Source organism: Uloborus diversus, unplaced genomic scaffold (genome assembly GCF_026930045.1).
Source record: "Uloborus diversus isolate 005 unplaced genomic scaffold, Udiv.v.3.1 scaffold_1326, whole genome shotgun sequence".
Classification (NCBI taxonomy): Eukaryota; Metazoa; Arthropoda; class Arachnida; order Araneae; family Uloboridae; genus Uloborus; species Uloborus diversus.
The window spans coordinates 30,478-49,603 of NW_026558017.1; the positions used below are offsets into that span (position 1 = coordinate 30,478).

Genomic DNA, 19,126 nt, shown 5'->3' on the forward strand with positions numbered 1-19,126 from the left:
TTAACTGCCATTTCACCCAGACATTTTCTCTCCTGCCAAGCTCTTGTTCTTTCTGCGTCTAACTCAGGCATATTCACAACATGATTGCATATTTTAATGAAGAAAATAAATTATAAAAAGTAAGAAAACTAAAAATTATTCGAAATCCGCTTTTTAATTGTTGCCAAAAACAATAAAAAATAATAGTAATAATAAAGTTAATTTTGGTAGTAAAAGTGAACAAAGTAAATTCAAGGCTAAACCTTAGCAATGTGGATTTTGCTCTTAAACTGTTAACTTGACTTGAATCAAAGAAATCCTCAAAAACCTGCATTATATGAAACGTTTAAAGTGACCAAAATCCACAAATATATGTTTACTTAGGCCTTAAAATTAAATTGTTAATTTTATTAACAAAACTAAATTTACAAATAATATCATTTTACATTATTTCTCGCAACAATTAAAAAACAACTATGTCACTTCCGTCACACAAGAAGGTTGGGAATCAGAAATTCAAAGCTCTCCCATAAAAAAATTCACTTCAAAACAGAGGAGAAAAAAATAAATTTTGCACAAAGTCAACAAAAATGCATTTATTTAATTCATATTGAAAATTTGTTAATAGAGGTGATAATTTTAAAACAAAGTATCAGTGCTTACTTATTAATATTTTTCGACACGTAACGGCCTAAAAAACTAAACGAATCTTCACTGTAATGAACATAACTTCAGTTTTGTTTGTCATGGTTACATTTGTCACACGCCATATTTTGAAGAAATATTCATTTTTGTCACATTGTAACTAAAATGAGTATTATTCTACATGAAAATTAAAGTTAAGGAATGAAAATTACGCATTGTACAGCCTTTACAATAATATCTACAGTCGACCCTCTTTAAACCACCAACCTTAGTGACGGACCGAAAGATGGCGAAAGTCGAGGGTGGCGGTTTAATTAGTTTTCCCTAAAACTGCATAAATGCATGTTTTCATGAAAAAAAACATTTGAAGGCATGTATTTTCCTTTCCAAATGAAGTTTGAAAAATAACAGCCTTTGGATTTGAAGTGTGTCACGGCTCATGGATGGTTCTTTGGCTATTTTTTTTCCTCCCAGAACTTGAAAAGTATTTATAAGTAGGGTCCGATCAAGCCAAAGTGGTACCCAGGTCTTAGTTCAATTTGGTGCCCCACTCACAATAAAACCTGCAGGTTATCAAAGTACAAGTTTAAAAAAAAAGGGTAGAAATAAATTCACCCTCCTTTGGTGCCCTTAAAATTATGGTGCCCAGTCCACGGACCCACAGGACTGTGCATTAATCAGACCCTGACAAAAAATTGATGGCTTGTGAATCGGTATATTTTCTTAAACTTACAAATTAGAATTTTTCCGTGCATGCTAGAGATTGTTTTCGGTATCTTAGCAGAAGGAAGCAAAAGAACACAATGTTATAGGATGTTGATATTAACTTGTTTGCTGAAGTCTGCACACAGTGTCCAGTAACAGGTTAAGCCTCAGCATCCTCCCCAGCTGACCGTAACAGAAAAGGGGGTAAAGAATGAACGCTTTTGCAGCTGAGTAGTGAAAAGTCAAAATGAAAAGGTAAAAAAAGTAGGGGAGCAGATAAGATTCGGTTAAAATAATGTTTGTATAGAAATTTACTTTGCTTTATAGATTAACTTAAAATGGTGATTGATTCCTTTTTGTCATACTATTTTTGTTTCACAAACTTTTGTCCTTAGTTACTTTTTAATTTTCCAGGACACAAGAATGAACCACTATAAGCGTGCAGAGGTTTGCAGCTATTGGTTAACAAGACCAGGGACTTTTAAATTCCTATCCATTTAATTTTATTTCTGTACTTAAAATTTTTCATTTTCTTTAACAGCATCTTCTGTAGTTAATAAATTAACAAATATTTCATTAGCCATTTGAACATAAATTTTCCCAAGAGAACCATAATTTTATTTTTTTTAAGTTCACACTTGTCAGATTTTAAAAAATGCCCCCCCCCCCCTTTTTTTTCAATACAGCTCATAACTATATCTGCATCTGCGAAAAGCAACGGCAATAGGAAGTAAATCTGGTATGTTTTTCTCACAAAATAATGGGTTAAAGAACGTAAGAATCTACAGCACTTAAAATTTTTAACTTCTAAAAGTAAAGAGTACTGCACATTTCCCTCTTTTAGAACTGAGATTTTTGCTATTAAACATTTTACTCTTAAATAAAGACTTTCCATGGCTAACTAATGAAGTTTTAGTTATCAATCTTATCATTAATATAAAGACTCTTCTGCAGAGCCAATTAAAATACAATTAAACTGCCCACATCGGTCATATACATTAGACTTATAGAAATTACTCAAAAATATAAGACAGTAAAATTTATCATTTCATGAAATATTTACGAAAATCCAGTGAAAAATGTCTCAACCTGAATAATGCTAACAAACACTGAGAACAAACCACAATAAATTACATAATATGAAAGTAACAAACAGTTTTGGTTCAATCCTTCTATTAACTACATAAGGATGTTTCAGTAAAAATAAGCACCTCTTTATCATTCTTCTTCTTTTTTAAGCTAAAATTGATGGTGTCTATCTCAGATTCAAACTTATCCACTTGTATGTTTAAACATTCTATACAAGACTGAAAAAAAAAAAAAAATAATAATAATAATAAAAATTTAAATTTGCAGACAAGATTATATAAATTAGTAAGAAAGTATAAAACCCTTCCAAACATAATTTATAGGAAATGTTATCACAAAACAGCTTAAAAATGAATAATACAGAAAAATATTAAAGTTATATATGACATAAAGGTTTTTGCACTGGCCTTCATACATAATTATATAAATGAATTAAAAAGTATAACAACAGTTTTAATACATAGAAGTCACACCACGCAACCAGAGTCGAATTTTTACACAGGCAGAATAGTTCTAGGGTGGCAAATTTAGAGAAGGCAAATTTTACTAAAGAAAACAAGAGGGAATCAAACAATGCAAGCTTTTACAGTGCAGTACAAATACAATTACACAAAAAACATTATTGTTGCTTTACAGTACAACAAGAGGGAAAATATGAGCCAAATTAAAAATTGCACAAATTCTGAGAAAACTGTCTTTTTTCTTGCTGCAACTGAACATAAAAATGCATTTTGGAGCAGTTGTTGCGTTTCAGCATAAACTACTTATTCTTTATTTTCAAGATTGAAACATGAAGAAATTTTGATGAGGAAAATCAAGGAAGAAAAATCAACACAAAACGTGAAATGAGAGGCTGAAGGGTGAAATAGGTAAAAATAGGGCAAAAAGAAAAAATAATTAAAGAATAAGGAAGGGGGAGAATTAGAGCTCAGGAAGCGGGGGGGGGGGGAATAATTAAACATACAAATGCAAACAGTCTGTTATACAAATATACATTTAAAAAAACATTAGATAAATGAACAAACTCTTCTAATTCTGTGATTATGTGCATGTGTTTTACTCTTTTAAATTTCACGCAAAAACTACAATTGCAATTAAAATTTTATTCTTACAGTAAGCCAACAAGTAATTTCATCTCTCTCCTTTTGGGCAGGATCTAGTTTTTGTGCTGCACCCAAACCCTCTTTTGAATATGCTTTCGTTTTTGTTTCTCTTTCAACCACTTTAAACCTCTCCATTTGCTACAAATACAGGAGAAACAGTATCTTAGCAAATGCAGTTATAATTTCAAGAAACATTTTAAGACTCTAATAAACATTTAACAGACAAAAAAGTTATCAATATTTTAAAAATACATATCAATATAGTTGCAAATCCACAGTGGGGGGGAGGAGTCCCCCCCCCCCAAAGGCTTGTAAATTCAAAAAATTAAAGGAGAAGACCACCAAACCTCTCCCTCCTACAACTCCAGCACATCACAAAAAAAAATCGCCTATAACTGTATTTTTACGACTTTATGTAAAAAAGTTTCCAGGGGAGCTCTCCAATGTCATCGAATATTGTCAAAAGTTTTGAAATTTTGGAGCTTCAATTTAAAAAAAAAATAGCCGTGGAAGATTCCTTGAATCCCGTTCCTTTACCTAATGTTACCAAAGTAATCCTACAATCGCGTTTTGAAGACAACAGTTCCAAAAAAGTTCCGCAGGGAGACTACAAAACCTCCCCTTTTTCTAGCATCACAAAAAAATCCTAAATCGAAACATTAATATCAACATGTTTCCCCGGGGTGAGTTTTGAACATCATTCCTTTGTATAATGTCTTTAAAGAGAGCTTTCAATTCTGTTTTTAGGACTTCAATTCCGAAAAAACTCCGGGGATGAGCTCATGAGCCCGATCCCATCCCCTATCATCAATGAAGATCCTCTAACATTGCGTTTTGAATCTTCAAAAGTTGAGGGACAGCATCTGATCCCATCCATTCCCTTAACACTCAAAGATGTTCAACAATCATTTTCAAAACTGTAATTTCGAACAATTTCTGGTGGAAAGTTCTAAAACCCGTTCCTTCCCCCAACATCATAAAAAATGGCCTACAACAACGTTTTCAAGACCTCAATTTTGAAAATTCCGGAGAGGAGCCCTCAAGAATTTCTTTCCTCATCTTTTAACATCATTCAAAGATCGTCTAAAACTGCGTTTTTGTAACTTCGACGTCAAAAACATCTCTGGGAAAAAGTTCTGAACCCCATGTCTTCTGCTTTGTCATCAAAGATAGCCTATAATTGCGTTTTTAGGATTTCAATTCCAAAAAAATTTCCGGGGGAAAGCACCTAAACTCCCTTGTTTTTAGCATCATTAAAAATCTCTAAAATCGCATTTTTAGAGCTGTAATAACAAAAAAGGATTGGTGAAAATTCCTGAATCTCATCCAGGAATTTTTGCCAATCAAGCCACCTTTCCTGGCTTGAAAGGAAACTTCAAGGCACCAAAAATGGCAAACAAAATATACCCTTAATTTTCAAAAATATACCCTTAATTTTCAAAAATTTTCCAGAAAGGAACCCCCAAACCTCCCTTCTTATTAACCACCAAAAAGTGTCTAAAAATGAGTTCCTTTAAAAAAAATTCATGGTAGAGCCCGCAAAACACCTACTTATGCCAGAATATTAAACAGCTCAATCGACAAACAAGTCCATAACTATCTTGAAATTTTATTTAAAATGCAATTTTTTTATTTCATTATGTTCAGAACAAAAACTGATAAAAAGAGATTCCATCTTGATACTGTAACGTTTCTTTTGTAAGGTGAAAGTGCAATTGAAAGCCTAAATGGCTACTGAAAATACGTCATGAGTCCTCAAATGAATCAAAAGTTGAGGGGTTTAACTTGGATAATGGATGCAAAGTACTAACAGAAATCCCCCCCCCCCCTTTTTTTTCTTTTTTTTAAATTTTCAATTTTTTATTCTTTGTACTTGAAACACTTTTAACTATCATTCTAGCTCTTTGAATCAATCATATACATTATTCGGAAAAAAATCATGCTTCAGTTTTTAATTTTTTTTAAAATTTTTTTTATTAGTCACACCAATCCCCCCCCCCCCATAATGAATTAGTAATTTGCCCCTCCCAAAAGGATCGTCTGGATCCACTACTGTATCAATATCAATACTTTAATGATTTACTAATAGTACATTTAATTATCATTCCATTGTTCCGTAAATTAGATCCCTTCTTAATAATACAATCAAAAATTAATTTAGACAACATTAAATGCTAAAAATTCAACTAATTTAACATTCAGTTGCTAAAAAGTTATTTTAATGCATTATATCTGGAGCCTTCAATCTTCAGCCCACTGACTACATCTCACCGCTAACAGATCTTGTCTGGTCTGCAGAAAGCTTACACAATGAGTGCTTTTTTTCTTTATAACAAATTTCTTTTTAAGCATTGTTTTTAAAAAACTATGCTCAAAAAATCTTTAAAAACACCAGAGTGCTTAATTAAAGAAATATGGGTGCGTGGGGAAGAGCTAATGTCAACTAGACCATCTGAGCTGAAATATTGTTGGATTGTTTGACTGCCTCACATCCAAAAATTTAAAATGCGGCTCTTGAATAAAAAAAGATTGGAGACCCTTATGTTATATGATTGCATAATAGAACAGCATCTTCCGTAGATAATAAATTAACACAGGAATAAATAAAACAAAAACATATTTCTAAAAAAGGATGTATTTGTTATGAAACATAGATTTAGTAACCCTTCCCAACTTGTTTGTTCCAAACGCCAAAAACCAAATTAACAACAATGCAAAGCTAATTAATTGGTCCAAGTTTCGGTCAGTACAGAATAAGAATGACTTCACACACACACACATATACATATTTATAATCTTACAGTTTCAATGAGTTTCCTAGCATCCTGTAAGCTTCTTTTATCTTTTATATCACTTGATGTTAACCAAGTCTTGATTTGGTCTCGTAACCTCTAAAATAAACAAAAAGCATTAAAGAAAGAGAAAACAATTTAAAAATTACAGGACTAAAAAGAAGACAAAGACAATAATTTGGAAAAGCATTTAAAGAAAGTACCATGTTCCTTTAACTCTCATTATCTAAATATATGAAATAACCCTGATAATAACAAGTGAATACTAATGCATATAACCAAAAAATACACATAAGCAAAACATAATCCAACCAAGGTTATATGCAAGGGGGGGGGGGGTGCAGGGTTCAAACCCTCCTCTTAAATTTTTTAAAACTATTTCAAAATATACACATATTTCAGGTACATTATATTGAATTTAGTTTCCAAAGACCCATAAACAAGGTGCCTACAAGGGGGTGGGGAAGGGCTTACATTGTAGACCGTGCTCTCTATTTGTAATATGTTTATATCTTCTAAGAAAAATGCACACATCGCATAAGCATCATTTTAATTTTTTCTAAAGCATTTTTGTCTTTCTTTTCAATTTTTCAGAACCAAAACATGTGAACATCAGAGAGCGTAACATAAAATAAAGAGATCTGATGCGAAAACATAAAAAGGCTTCACTCAATCCATTTACTTGTAACTCTGGATAAGGATAAACTCTACACTATTGAAATGTTTGGGGAGATTCCTCTCACTTTTTGGGGTCTATCATAGTTTTTGGTCAAGGATAGAGATTTTTTTGGGCAGACATAACACTCCGACTTAAAGCCTGCCTAGACGAATATTAAAATTCATGTTGAACATAAAGCAAAAAATCGCACAGCTTTCAGGTGGATATACTAATACTTCACTGCACATATTTAACAATCTTATTACCTCGAAAAGTAAAAAGTAAAGGGAGAAAAAGAAAAAAGTAACAGATCTTAATGCTTTTTTATAATTGGTATTCATGCAAGGACGGATACAAGGGAGGGGCGATCGCCCCTCCCTTGTATCCTTGAGGAACCCTGGACCAGCAATTTTTCTGAATTGAGGTCCTAAAACGAAAGAGTAGGCCACTCTTCATGTGCCGTTATGGAAAGGAACCAGGTTCGAATCTAAGACACTTTTCATCTTTGGTGATTTTAGAAGGAGGAGTTTGGAGGACTTCCCCCGGCATTTTTGAAAATTTACGTTTTAAAAACGTGATTTTAGACATCTCGGTTAGGTATACAAGAAGGAATGGACCGTCAAGGATGATAGAGAGAGCAGGTTTCGAAACATTTCCTCGGAATTATTAAGAAATTGAACGGAAAAGAAAAAGAATAGCGTGGGGAATCTTCATTGCGAACTCTCAATATTTTAGTCTCTTTAAATAAAAATAATGTGTTAGCACCCCCCCCCCCAAGCAGGTGTCAATCAGATACACCATAAGAGGCAAGGTTAAAAAAAAAGAAAAAAAAATCACCCCCTTCTTGAGACATTTCTAGATCCACCCTTGTATTCATGTCACTCGCAATAAATAGAATCAAGGTCCATAGCAGATAAAAATATGATCATTGCGCACAAATTTGAAGGAAACTCCAGACAGATATTTTGGGGTAATAACGAGGGCTGTGGAGTCGGAGTCAGTTGGACTGATTTGGGGGTAAAGGAGTTGGAGTCGTTCGAAAACATGCCGACTCCGGGCTTCTTTTCTTTAATTTTCAGACTCTGCTTGCATTTTTTAAAAAACTGACAACCAAACATTTTTTTTAACATGTAATAGGGCCTACTAATAAGAAAATAACTGTCATTGTGACAACCAGCTGGCTTGATTTTTTTTCGAACTTTCTGCAATTTGATTTTCAAATTGAATTTCTAACTTCTATGCATCTTAGGTTTACAATAAAATACATCGCGAAAATTTCATAAAAAGGATTTATAATATTTGAATATTTGTTTATGGATTTTTACCCCCTTCCCATGAGGGGGGATTTGAAAAAATAAATAAATAAATAAAAAAGCCGGAGTCGGAGTTTCAAAATCCAGTAGTGGGAGTAGGCCATTTTAATTCCGACTCCGCACCCCTGGTAATGACGAACCATTTTATTTATTTTTTAGTGTGAAACAGTTGAGCTTATAGACTGACATAAGCTTACTTCTTTTGCACATCCAACAAAAGGGCCTTCAGCTTTTGTCAGACATTTTCTCATCCATAAGCTCACTTATTTTTCAAAAAAGAATCATTTACAGCTTTCTCATGATTTGAATTTACTTCATTTTTAGTACAGTAAAAATAGGGGTCGGATCCAAACATCCAAAAAAAGAAATTTTAAACCAATTGCAAAGTGTTTATTACCCTCCCAATTACCCCCCCTACCCCCAACCCCTTACCCTTTGTATGTACACAAAGTCCCACCCCCATTGTGCGTCGGGTTTTGGAATAGGGAGCTTGTAAAAATTGCTATTTTGGGTATATATTCGGAACTTTTAGAGTGCATTTCAAGCCGGAATATTATGTCATACTAAATTTAAAAGCATTAAATTGAAGGTCTTCACCACTAAGAGGAATGACACAACCCACAATGCTACAGAGCCCCCCCCCCCCCCCCCCCCCCCCCGCAAAATGAAGCAGTGCCCTCGAACTTCCCTCCATACATTTCAAGTGTAAATATTATTTCATGCAAAGTTAAAGTTAGAAATCAAGTGTGTCCATCCTCCAAAAAAGAAGGTTCACCTCCTCCCAAAACTACAGCACCCCCTCCCCCAATAAAATAACACCCCCCCCCCCCCCTTGCTTTTCATTTCAAGCAGAAGAATTTCATGCAAATTTAAAATACATTAAATCAGGACTGTCCATCCCACAGGAACAGTGGCTCACCTCCCAAAGCGAAATAATATACTTAAAGATAAACCCCTCCCCCCCTTCACTAGTGACACATTTGATTTAATGGTCAAAAAAAAAAAAAATACGCTGAACTGGTTTTTTTTTTTTCCTTTTGATATATTGCTTTTTTGCAGTATTTGAAATCAAAATTTTTAGTTTGTATTATATATGCATGCATGCCCCAAATACGTGATCAGATTGAGATGTACTCTCCATCAGAACTGGAATTTTCAAATTATTTCTCATAAGTTTGTAACACACAGACTTCGTTATTAAGATCTTTTTTGGTATCCAGATCCTTGGTGAAATCGTTATTGTTGCAGCTATGTTTAACACAGTTTGTACACATAGTTGAGCACTTCAGCCTACTTTCAGACTTTTTAAACATCCACTATTTTCAATGAATCCCTCAGAGCAAGCACGAGATATGAGGTACAGAGACATCTAGAGCAGAAGGCTTGGCTGTTGTAATAGGACGCAGATGATATTTCGGTGGTGCTTCCTCCTTCTTTGTGCCCATCAAAAACGACACTAGCTTTTTCATATTTATAAGTGACATATACACAGCATTGCTGGCATATTTCCTAGAAGCTTGCAGATCATTACCGAAAAAACACGATGGAGAAGGTATCTTCTATCTCTAACATATATGATACCAGCTGTTTGTTTTGTGATGGTGAATGGATCTTTTGCTTCAAGTAATAAAACTTTAATGATACAGGATTTCTTTCCTTATGAAACCAGAATCATCAAATACTGATGGAGAATCAGCCCATAACTGTTACTAGAAGTTTTCAGCAATTTGTTTATTCCACCCTTACTGTATCCCCTACTCTTCGGTGTAAAGGATTTACACCGAATGGTTTACACATCACCACTGGTTTACACATCTTTGCAGATAGCAACTACTCTTGTAGCAGAAGCTAGAGACTTAACCGCATGCTTCCTTTATAAAGAAATGCCACAAAATTTTTTGTCACCAATATCATTTTATGTTACTACCCCAATGTTAAAGGCCTCAACTCACCTTATAATTAGCGACCAACCAGTATCAGTGAGCAATACCACTACCAACTTTAGTCAATACCGGTAGAGAGGGAAGAAACTTCTGGTGGCTTTAGAAATGGATTGTGATCTCCAAACTGGGAGACTAAAGGCGTAAATATTTAGCATTCTACCGTTGTATTGCTCATCGCTCTCATCAAGACTTGTTCCATTGTTGAATCACTACAGGTTCTGGACCACCAAAATTGGTCACTGCGTTGGGTCACTGGGAAACTTGATTGGACCTTTATTAAAATTTTTTAATCGCATAATGTACTCAAAAATTTCAGACAGTGTTTCAAATATATGTGTTCATATTTAGTGTAATTCACATAACCAGATGCGTAATTCACATAACCGGCTGCGTAAAAGAGAGGCAGCTTGGTGTTTGCAACTGAGAACCTCCACTGACTTAGAGGGTACAGACTTGCAGCATTGCTGTCAATTTCGGTTTATCAACCCCTACGGTGATGGCAAAAGATTGAAGAAAAGCTGAAGTAAAGCAATTAAGAAGAAGGTGGGAAAAATCAGTCAATTTAGACTTTTTTTGAGCTGCACAGGGATTTAGTTTTAGATATCACTCCAGCACTCTAAACAGTTATATAAATTTGCAACGGGTTTAAACTTTTTTTTTTTTTTTTTGGATTTTTGGGTTTGGCCATTTTTTGGTCTAATTTTACTCTGTACTATTTGCTTCAGCAAATCAATCTCAAAATTTTATCAACGTTGTTACAGGTATGCTTGAAAAGAGCAACTAGTTAACCTGGTTGCTCATGTGACATGTCAGGAAAGTTCTAATAGAGCTACCGGTTAGCTGATCGTATATGAAAACATTCTATGGACCCTAACCACTAGCGTCTTCAAATTGACCGCCCAAATTCTTTGCTCTATTCAAACATACTTAAAGTCTACGTGGAGATACATTTCAATAATTAAATATAAGCTTTTTAAATTTCTTGAAAAAAAAAAAAAGCTTTCAACATATACCTACTCTTTTGACTCCAAAGTTATGGAATTTGCGGGGGGAGGGGGAACAGACATACCAACAGATACATATTTCCCCATTTTAATATCTTTCTTCCAAATGTGTATTTTGCAAGATTAATTGATGTAAGACTTTTACAATATTAAGCATTCCTTTTATACTATTAAGCTTTATATTCACAAGTTAATTTTTTTTATGAAAAACATTGTGGAAAGTATCCTAAAAAAAGCTACGTTTGTCAAAAAAAAAAAGAAGATTCCCATTTTTTTCCAATAAAAGAATAACAAAGGATTCTTTTCAAGTAATGCACTGTACCAGGTTGGTAAACTTAGATTGTTGTGCTCCCGATTTCTTACGTTTTTAGCATTTTTCAAAGTTAAATGGAAAATAGGAAAAATAAAGATGCTGATTTATTTATTTTTCTTTTTGTAAGATGAATTTCTTAGTAGATTTGCACAAAAATACCAACTAATTCCGAAAATACCAACAAAAACAGACTAAGTTGAAGAATACTGATATTTACAGACTTTTACTGACCAGTTTTATGCCCTGTACTAGCAGTGGTGCCAAAATTTGAAGAGGCTTGTGAATATTTGGAAACTATGCCTTGTTGCTTTCTCAAATAAAATATTAAAATCTTCAACAGCCATATAAGATTTTCAAAATATATGTTCAATTATTAACATGATTTAAAAATAAGTAATTAAAATATCGGATGACATAAAATATGGAATCATTGTAAAGAAAAAGAAAGAAAAAAAATGAAATGGTTGAAAATTACATTACAGGCCAAGAAAAACATTAAAAGAGCATGTTTAAAAAATGTTTACTAATTTTTTTCTGTTTTTCAAAACATACACAAATATTAGAGTTGATTACAGTCACATTGTTTCCGATTAATTTCAGTACAAGCTGAAGGTTTACTTGTATTTTAAGTTTTAAATTAGGTCTTAACAATGAGATAAAATTGTCGCACCTGCGCTGGATGTTTTGTATCCAGTTTCTTGGCTTAAACAAAGGAAAAAATGTTCACCACATATCTACAAATGAACGTTTTAAACATACCTCACAATTATAAATGCTCCAAAAGGTTCTAAAGAAAAAAGAAACAAATCCTGTAGTTATAAAAAATGAGCCTTAGATATTCTTGGGCCATCAGGAGACGATGTTTTTGTCTGGACTGAAAAAATTCAAAAAAAAAAAAAAAAAAGGCAAGAAAATGATTTTTTTTTTTTTTTTTTTTTTTTTTGATGAACTTCTTTTTAACATTTGATTAAATAATTTCAATTTAAAATAAAAAGGGATTTCAGTATTTATATTTCAGGTATGGATTTTAGATATCACTTTCAAGACGGGTGTCCCATGATCCGCCTTATTTTTAAAATTGTTGTTGCTAATTGCATTTAACTAACCTGAAGCTTTTTAATTTCCTTTTTGAGATCTGCTTCATATTTCTCTTTTTGATTTGCATTTGTTGCACTGTAAACCTAGGAAAAAAATAGATTAAATAAAAAATCTTTTAAAAATCATTTGTTGCACATTATTCATTGCATAATTCTAATAATGCAAATCTTGGAGGGCGATCGCTATAAAGTGAGAGATTGACATATTAATGGGAATAGTATGGGGGTTGATGATGAGCTTTTAAAAGAAAAATTATTAAAAAAAATATTTTTCTTTTAACATCCGAGTATCGAAATTGAAAACATAAACCAAATGATTGTGTTGAGTTCAGACAAAAAATTTGTATTTTATGGTCATTACAAAACTTTCTTCTACATTTTTCTTACGAGTTCTTGACTCTTTTGTATAATTGCTTATACTAAGTTTTGTTACTGGCAAAAGCAGAATCAAAGAATGAAAACTGAAAATTATTTAAAAATCCTTACTTAAATTAATAACAAGCATTTTATTTGTTAACAAATAGGAGCTGACAACAGATAAAATTTTAAATCATTGAGATTTCTCTGGTTTTCAGCAGCAGCTAAATCGTGTGAAAGGTTTTTCTGACAATTGAAAGGGAAAACTTCTACCATGACTTACCTTTCACATTCTTGATTTAATTTAGCTGCACAACATTCACAAAAGGTGACTAAAAAAAAGCCCCCTTGGAGCGATGGGTGCCAAAATTGAATCAGCTCTTATTTCCATGTAGGTTCATATTTATTCTTAATTCCTCCAAAACCATAGCATTATTTTTTGAGTTATTGCAGCGCAATGCACAAGAAAGAATGTCCTTTTGCACCACCCATCTTGGAGCTATTGACGACCAATTTTCAATTAAATCCATTCATTACTTCTTCAGATATAGCAGTCACAAGAAATAAAAAACCGCAACCTCAAAACATGCAAATTCGTCAAAATTCAAAAATTTTCACGAATCCAATACCTTTTTCTGCACATTAAATATAGAAAAACGTAACAATAAGTTTTAAGGGGCAGAAGGGCCTGGCAACCAAACTGGTGCCTTTGCTTTGGCATGTTCGAAAGGTCTGAGCTAGTGAAGGCCCAAAACAAATCGTCCAGCTCCTCAGAAAAAGAAAGGAAAAAACCTAGTCTAATATTCCAAACCGAGTCCAATAAACATAAAGCTTGACATTCAAGTTTTAAATGAAATCTAACAACTACACATCAAGGGTTGAAAGGTAAAATTTGAAAACTCTTTAATAAAGAGTTTTCAAATTTTAATTGCCAAAAACTTCAATTCTTTCAGAATCCAATTAAAAATCAAAATCAAAGTTTTAAGCATATTGATGTGGTAGAAACCACATCAATATGCTTAAAACTTTGTTAGTAGCTATAAAAAAAGTTTTGTAACACAATAAAAAAAAAAAACAAAATTTTAAACAAAATCAAGACACGGCAGATATTTTGAATCTGCCAAACTTTTTATAATCTAATAAAAAATTTGCATTCAAAAATATAACACTATATATAATTTAATAATATTAATTAAATATTTTTGTTGAAAATTAATGTCCTCTAGAACTAGTTAAAAATAAGCTGAACATAAAACATAAAATGAGCTGATGTGTGCATCAAAGGACTTCCTTTTACTCCAATTTAATGTAATTTCCCCATTATTGGCATTTTTAATCTGATTCAATAGTATACTGTCTAATTATCACCCACAATGGCCAAATTGAAACCAGATTCAAAAAGAAAAAAAAAATCGCCAAATTTGTCGCTTGGCGACCAAAATAATGGTGATATATTGCCAAGTTTCCGCCAAATTATAACACCACTTAAGTTTACATCGAAATTAACAGTGATTTTCCACCAAAAAGGGGCAAAAGACTCCTTTAGAAACACCCGAATGCAACCAAAAGGGAAGGTGCACAACTAGACCCCACTAGGAGTCTACCTACCAAATTTCAACTTTCTAGGACGTACCGTCCTTGAGTTATGCGACATACATACGCACATACAGACATCACGAGAAAACTTGTTGTAACTAACTCAGGAATCGTCAAAATGGATATTTCGGGTGTCTAAACGTTCTTAGGTATATATGCACATGTGGTCGGGTGGAAAATAAAACTCAACATTCATTTGAGGGTGAGCAAAATGAAAATTAAGGTCCATTTTTGAGTGAAAATTTTTTTATAAATACAATACTTCCTTTTTTGTAAAAGGAAGTAAAAAAGCACAAAAATGGATGCATATTAATACAGAAACGACAATGTAACTTACTAACATGATCAATGATCATTGGAATAAATTACAAGATTTTTAATAAATCTAGATGAGATGAATTAATTACAAGATTTGATAAGGTTTTTTTTAAATTCATTTATTCCAAGAGGTTTTTTTAGCACACATTTCAAGTTATAAATAAGAAAATTATTTAAAGAGTCTATGCTACGTGCATTAAATATTTATAGACAACCAGCTCAGAGTTTCCCTAGGTCTGTGGGGGAGGGGAAGTCTATATTCAGTAGTAAGCTTCTTATAGCTGAAATGATTATGATGCTGATGAAGTGTTTACATGTATATCTCTCGTTTCTCGGAAGCATATACAATAACTGGCGAAAACATTAATATTTCGTTAACATGATGCTTTTCAAGTATATTTGAAAACGTATTGAATCTTAGAAAAACACGAGTTGACAAAAAAAATCTTTTAAAGCCGAGCGAGGTTTGGTCGTCCAGGCACTGGAATTTAAAGGAACTAAAAAATGACATTTTAAATAAATTTTTACAATGCAAAAAGCTAAAATTAAATTATTTGTTCACAACTACTCCTGTGCTTTCCATGCAATTACTTTGTAACCAACAACCAATGACTAATTTAATAGAGGAATGCAGCCATTCTATATAATAGATTAACTAGACTCTCAAACAATTGCTGGAGAGATTCCAGTCATTGTGTAATTCGTAATCTAAAGACCCAGAGAGGTTTCATTCTATGTGTTCGTGAGAACTCCCAATACAATGACATTAATGATGCTCCCATTGAACTTCTGTCTTTCGCGAACCCACTGAGCCATTTGGAATTCGATGTCAGACTAGACTTGGTTCTGGACGCAAAAAAACGCGACCTAAATCCTACTGAACTTTGCGCTATTGCCTTGGAAACAATTAACACTTGTTTCCCTCCTGACGAATGGCTTCACATCTATACTGATGGGTCCCTGTTGAATTTTTCCCGGGGTGCCGGCGCTGGAATATTTTGTGACTATTTTTCTTTTTATCAACATGTTGGATCTTTCACAACCTATTTCGATGGAGAACTTGAAGCCATTCAAGTGGCATTACAACAACTTGCTTCACATCTGTATCCATTCCAAAAAGCAGAAATACTTTCAGACTAGACTTCTGCTTTACAGGCTTTGTCTAGTAATAACCATGAAAGTAAGGGGTCTTGTATTCAGAGCTGTAAAAAACTCCTGAGGGATATTGAGAAAACTGTGGCTTTTCAGTGGGTACCATCCCACTGTGGTCTGACCGGAAATGAGAAAGTCGACTTCTTGGCCAAGAAGGAATGCAATGTTCTCCAAAGGTCTCGTGGACTCTTGCCGCCCCACTCTGCTTGATTGGAGATCAAGAGGGTGTATAGGGATGCGTTTCGTTGTGTTGCTTCCCGGGCTGCTGAAGGTTAACCCTGGGGGAGACTGTGCATTGAGTCTCACTGTATCCCAAATTCTCCTCGAGCTACTGCTGTGGCTGCTTTTAGACTTTTAACAGGGCACGATTGTCTTAATGCCTATTTGTTCCGCTTTCAACTGAAGGATTCCCCGACCTGCACTTTATGCAACTCTGGACAAGTCATGGACGCTACTCATCTGGACGACTGCTCTGCACTAATTTTAATTGTGTTGTCGAGAAATATTGGAGAGCCCACGGTTTTATGGCCTAATGGCCAATGTACCCGGCATTTGTGAAATAAATAAATTATTTGTTTAAAATACAAGATAATATTTTAAAAGCTTATTGTAAGAAAACATTTTAAAACTTAATTTGAAATGAAAAAGATTTGCTATAAATGTACCAAAACCTTACCTTCTGCCAAGTATCTTCAAATGTTTCCACACCTTCAGATACTTTTTTCAGACATCTTTCAATTTCTCCTAAATACATATCAGTACTAATTATTCTGACCAAAATGTTTAAAGTGTACGACAATTGAATTGTGGAAATTATCAGGTTTTCAATAATTTTCTAAAATAAATTTAAAAATATGTATTTAAAATGAGAGCAGAAGTACACTACGCAAAAGTACACAAATATTAAGTATAATATTTCAATAACTTAGCTTTGGTAACAAGAATTTTCACACTATGCAAATTTCAGACTTCTTTCAGCTTATGATTTACCTTTAAAAATTTTTTTCAAAAACATTTTTCTATGAATAGCAAAAATTTGTTTTTAGTTCCATTGTAAATATATATATATATATATATATATATATATATATTTTGGCTATTTAGAAAAGAAATATTCTAGTAATAGCTGCCAGTTAAGTTAATGAAGATCCAAGTTATGCTGATTTTTGCAAAAATATAGATGATCCTAGCATCTAAGTAAAGCAACTAAGGTAGCAACTAATTAAAAATTGATCAACGCACAATGGTAAAATTTGAAATTGGAAAAGCAATATAGTACATTATTTATAATTAGTGACTTAAAAAAGATAAATTGTAATTTGTAATTCCTTTCATGAGACACAATGGAGGAAAAAACTGCTCTTTTTCCCACCAAATGTTGATGATGTGAATGTGCATAAAAGTGACATTATGTGTTATTTACTTTGAGAATCCAGTGTTTGCTCAATAAGTAATCGACTTTTACAGCTATAGATGTCACTTAATACGTCTTTTGCTCGCTTTAAGGCACTATTTTTTTAATAAATATTAAGTAATTGTGTAGGAGAGAAGGGGGGCAGTGTAGACATCTGCTAATGGTGATTACTTATACTTTTAAAATTAGAGATGCCGTATCAAATACAGCTAATTTAATATGTTAAATTGATCATTAAACTTAATGTTTTTCATTCTAAACTAAACACAAAAAATAATTAATAACTATAAAAACTTTGTTACAACATTTGATACTTCTTATCACTAAAATTGAAACCTAAGTTGTTTGCTTTGCTAAGCAATGTACCCTGGCATTGGTTTGCTTTTTACATAGTTCTGTTAAAAAACTAATCTAAAAGAAATCAATGCATTGAAAATTTTTAATAAAATTTGAGATGATAAGAAAAATGTAATGAAACCTATGGTATAAATTCTAACTGTTCATTTGATGTGATAAAAAACGAAAAGTAGTAACCCAGCTAATGTGCCCAGACTAACCTTGCTTCAACTGATGATGAAAACTTATCATTTTACTAATTCAATTCATTTAGTCACCTTATGCGGAAAAATCACATTTTGTTGAAGGAAAAGTGTTAATTTTTGGCTATACAAAAAGTTAACATTCATCCTTCACACCAACTTTAAATGCTAAAATTTAAAAATTCAAAGCTGAAAAAACTGTAGCACTTTGGAATTCAGTGAAATTTTGATGCAGGAACTACGTTTCAAAAATTTTTTAGTTGAAATTTAATTATAAAATAATTTTAGGTCTCTTTATGATAGAAAAATGATACACACAAGAACATAACTGCATATTAATTGCAATTAAAACTTTAATAAACTAACCTTGAAGCTTTCTTCTATCAGCCATAACTACAAAACAGCAGAATAAAGTTTTTGAATCATAATAAAAAATTGCTACTAGGGAATCCAACTTGGCAAATGTCAAGAATAGACAGAAATAAATCGTGCTTTTACAAGTTTGGAAAAGGTTTAGAACAATTTGTTTTCAGTCTGAAACAAGTCAAGCTTGGTAATTAAGTATATTTTTGAGAGAACTAAGCAATTTATAAACACTAAAGAAGGAATGTGATAATACATAAAATTGAGTTTACTATAGTCCGAAATTCAAAATAATTCTCTAACCATGTCTGAATCTCACAGCTTAGAAATCTTGTTAATCAAAAACGAAACTACGATATCGAATATATCGATTCTTAATTTCTTACGCCATAGTTTACCTTAGTATAAATGGATATTAAAGTAATGCAGAAATTGTTGACACATATTCCGCAAAAAAAATCTAATTTTACAAAATCAAATCTACGTTTCCTCTAATGAATGCATTATTTTAACTGTAACTTTGTAACATTTAAAAGGACTGCGCAAAGCCTGCAAAGCAAAGAAATTGTTGAAGTGAGTTTATGGTGATAACATGTGAAAAGAATTTAACATTTCATCGCAGTGAGTTTTGTTTCCTTATTTATTAATTAATTTAATTTGTTTGGTTTGTAAATGTTTCAGTTTATGATAATATTAGCTAGTTGGTTAATGCCAATGATGTAATGCAATTCAATCAACAACGGGTT

The 19,126-nt window shown here is 32.7% G+C and overlaps 1 protein-coding gene across 1 annotated transcript in view; it reads right to left on the minus strand.

Annotated features, from left to right (window-relative positions):
• The window catches only part of LOC129232722 (CCR4-NOT transcription complex subunit 3-like), a gene marked incomplete at its 3' end in the record, with an annotated part of 45,624 nt that extends 26,985 nt beyond the window's left edge, over positions 1-18,639 (minus strand). Inside the window, exons 1-6 of the mRNA XM_054866836.1 lie at positions 18,384-18,639; positions 16,741-16,808; positions 12,651-12,725; positions 6,323-6,412; positions 3,531-3,659; positions 2,541-2,636 (exon numbers count right to left, since the gene is read on the minus strand). Of these exons, the coding sequence (XP_054722811.1) occupies positions 2,541-2,636; positions 3,531-3,659; positions 6,323-6,412; positions 12,651-12,725; positions 16,741-16,808; positions 18,384-18,408 (483 nt within the window). The remainder of the gene's footprint in view (positions 1-2,540; positions 2,637-3,530; positions 3,660-6,322; positions 6,413-12,650; positions 12,726-16,740; positions 16,809-18,383) is intronic.
• Between the last annotated feature and the right edge of the window lie 487 nt (positions 18,640-19,126).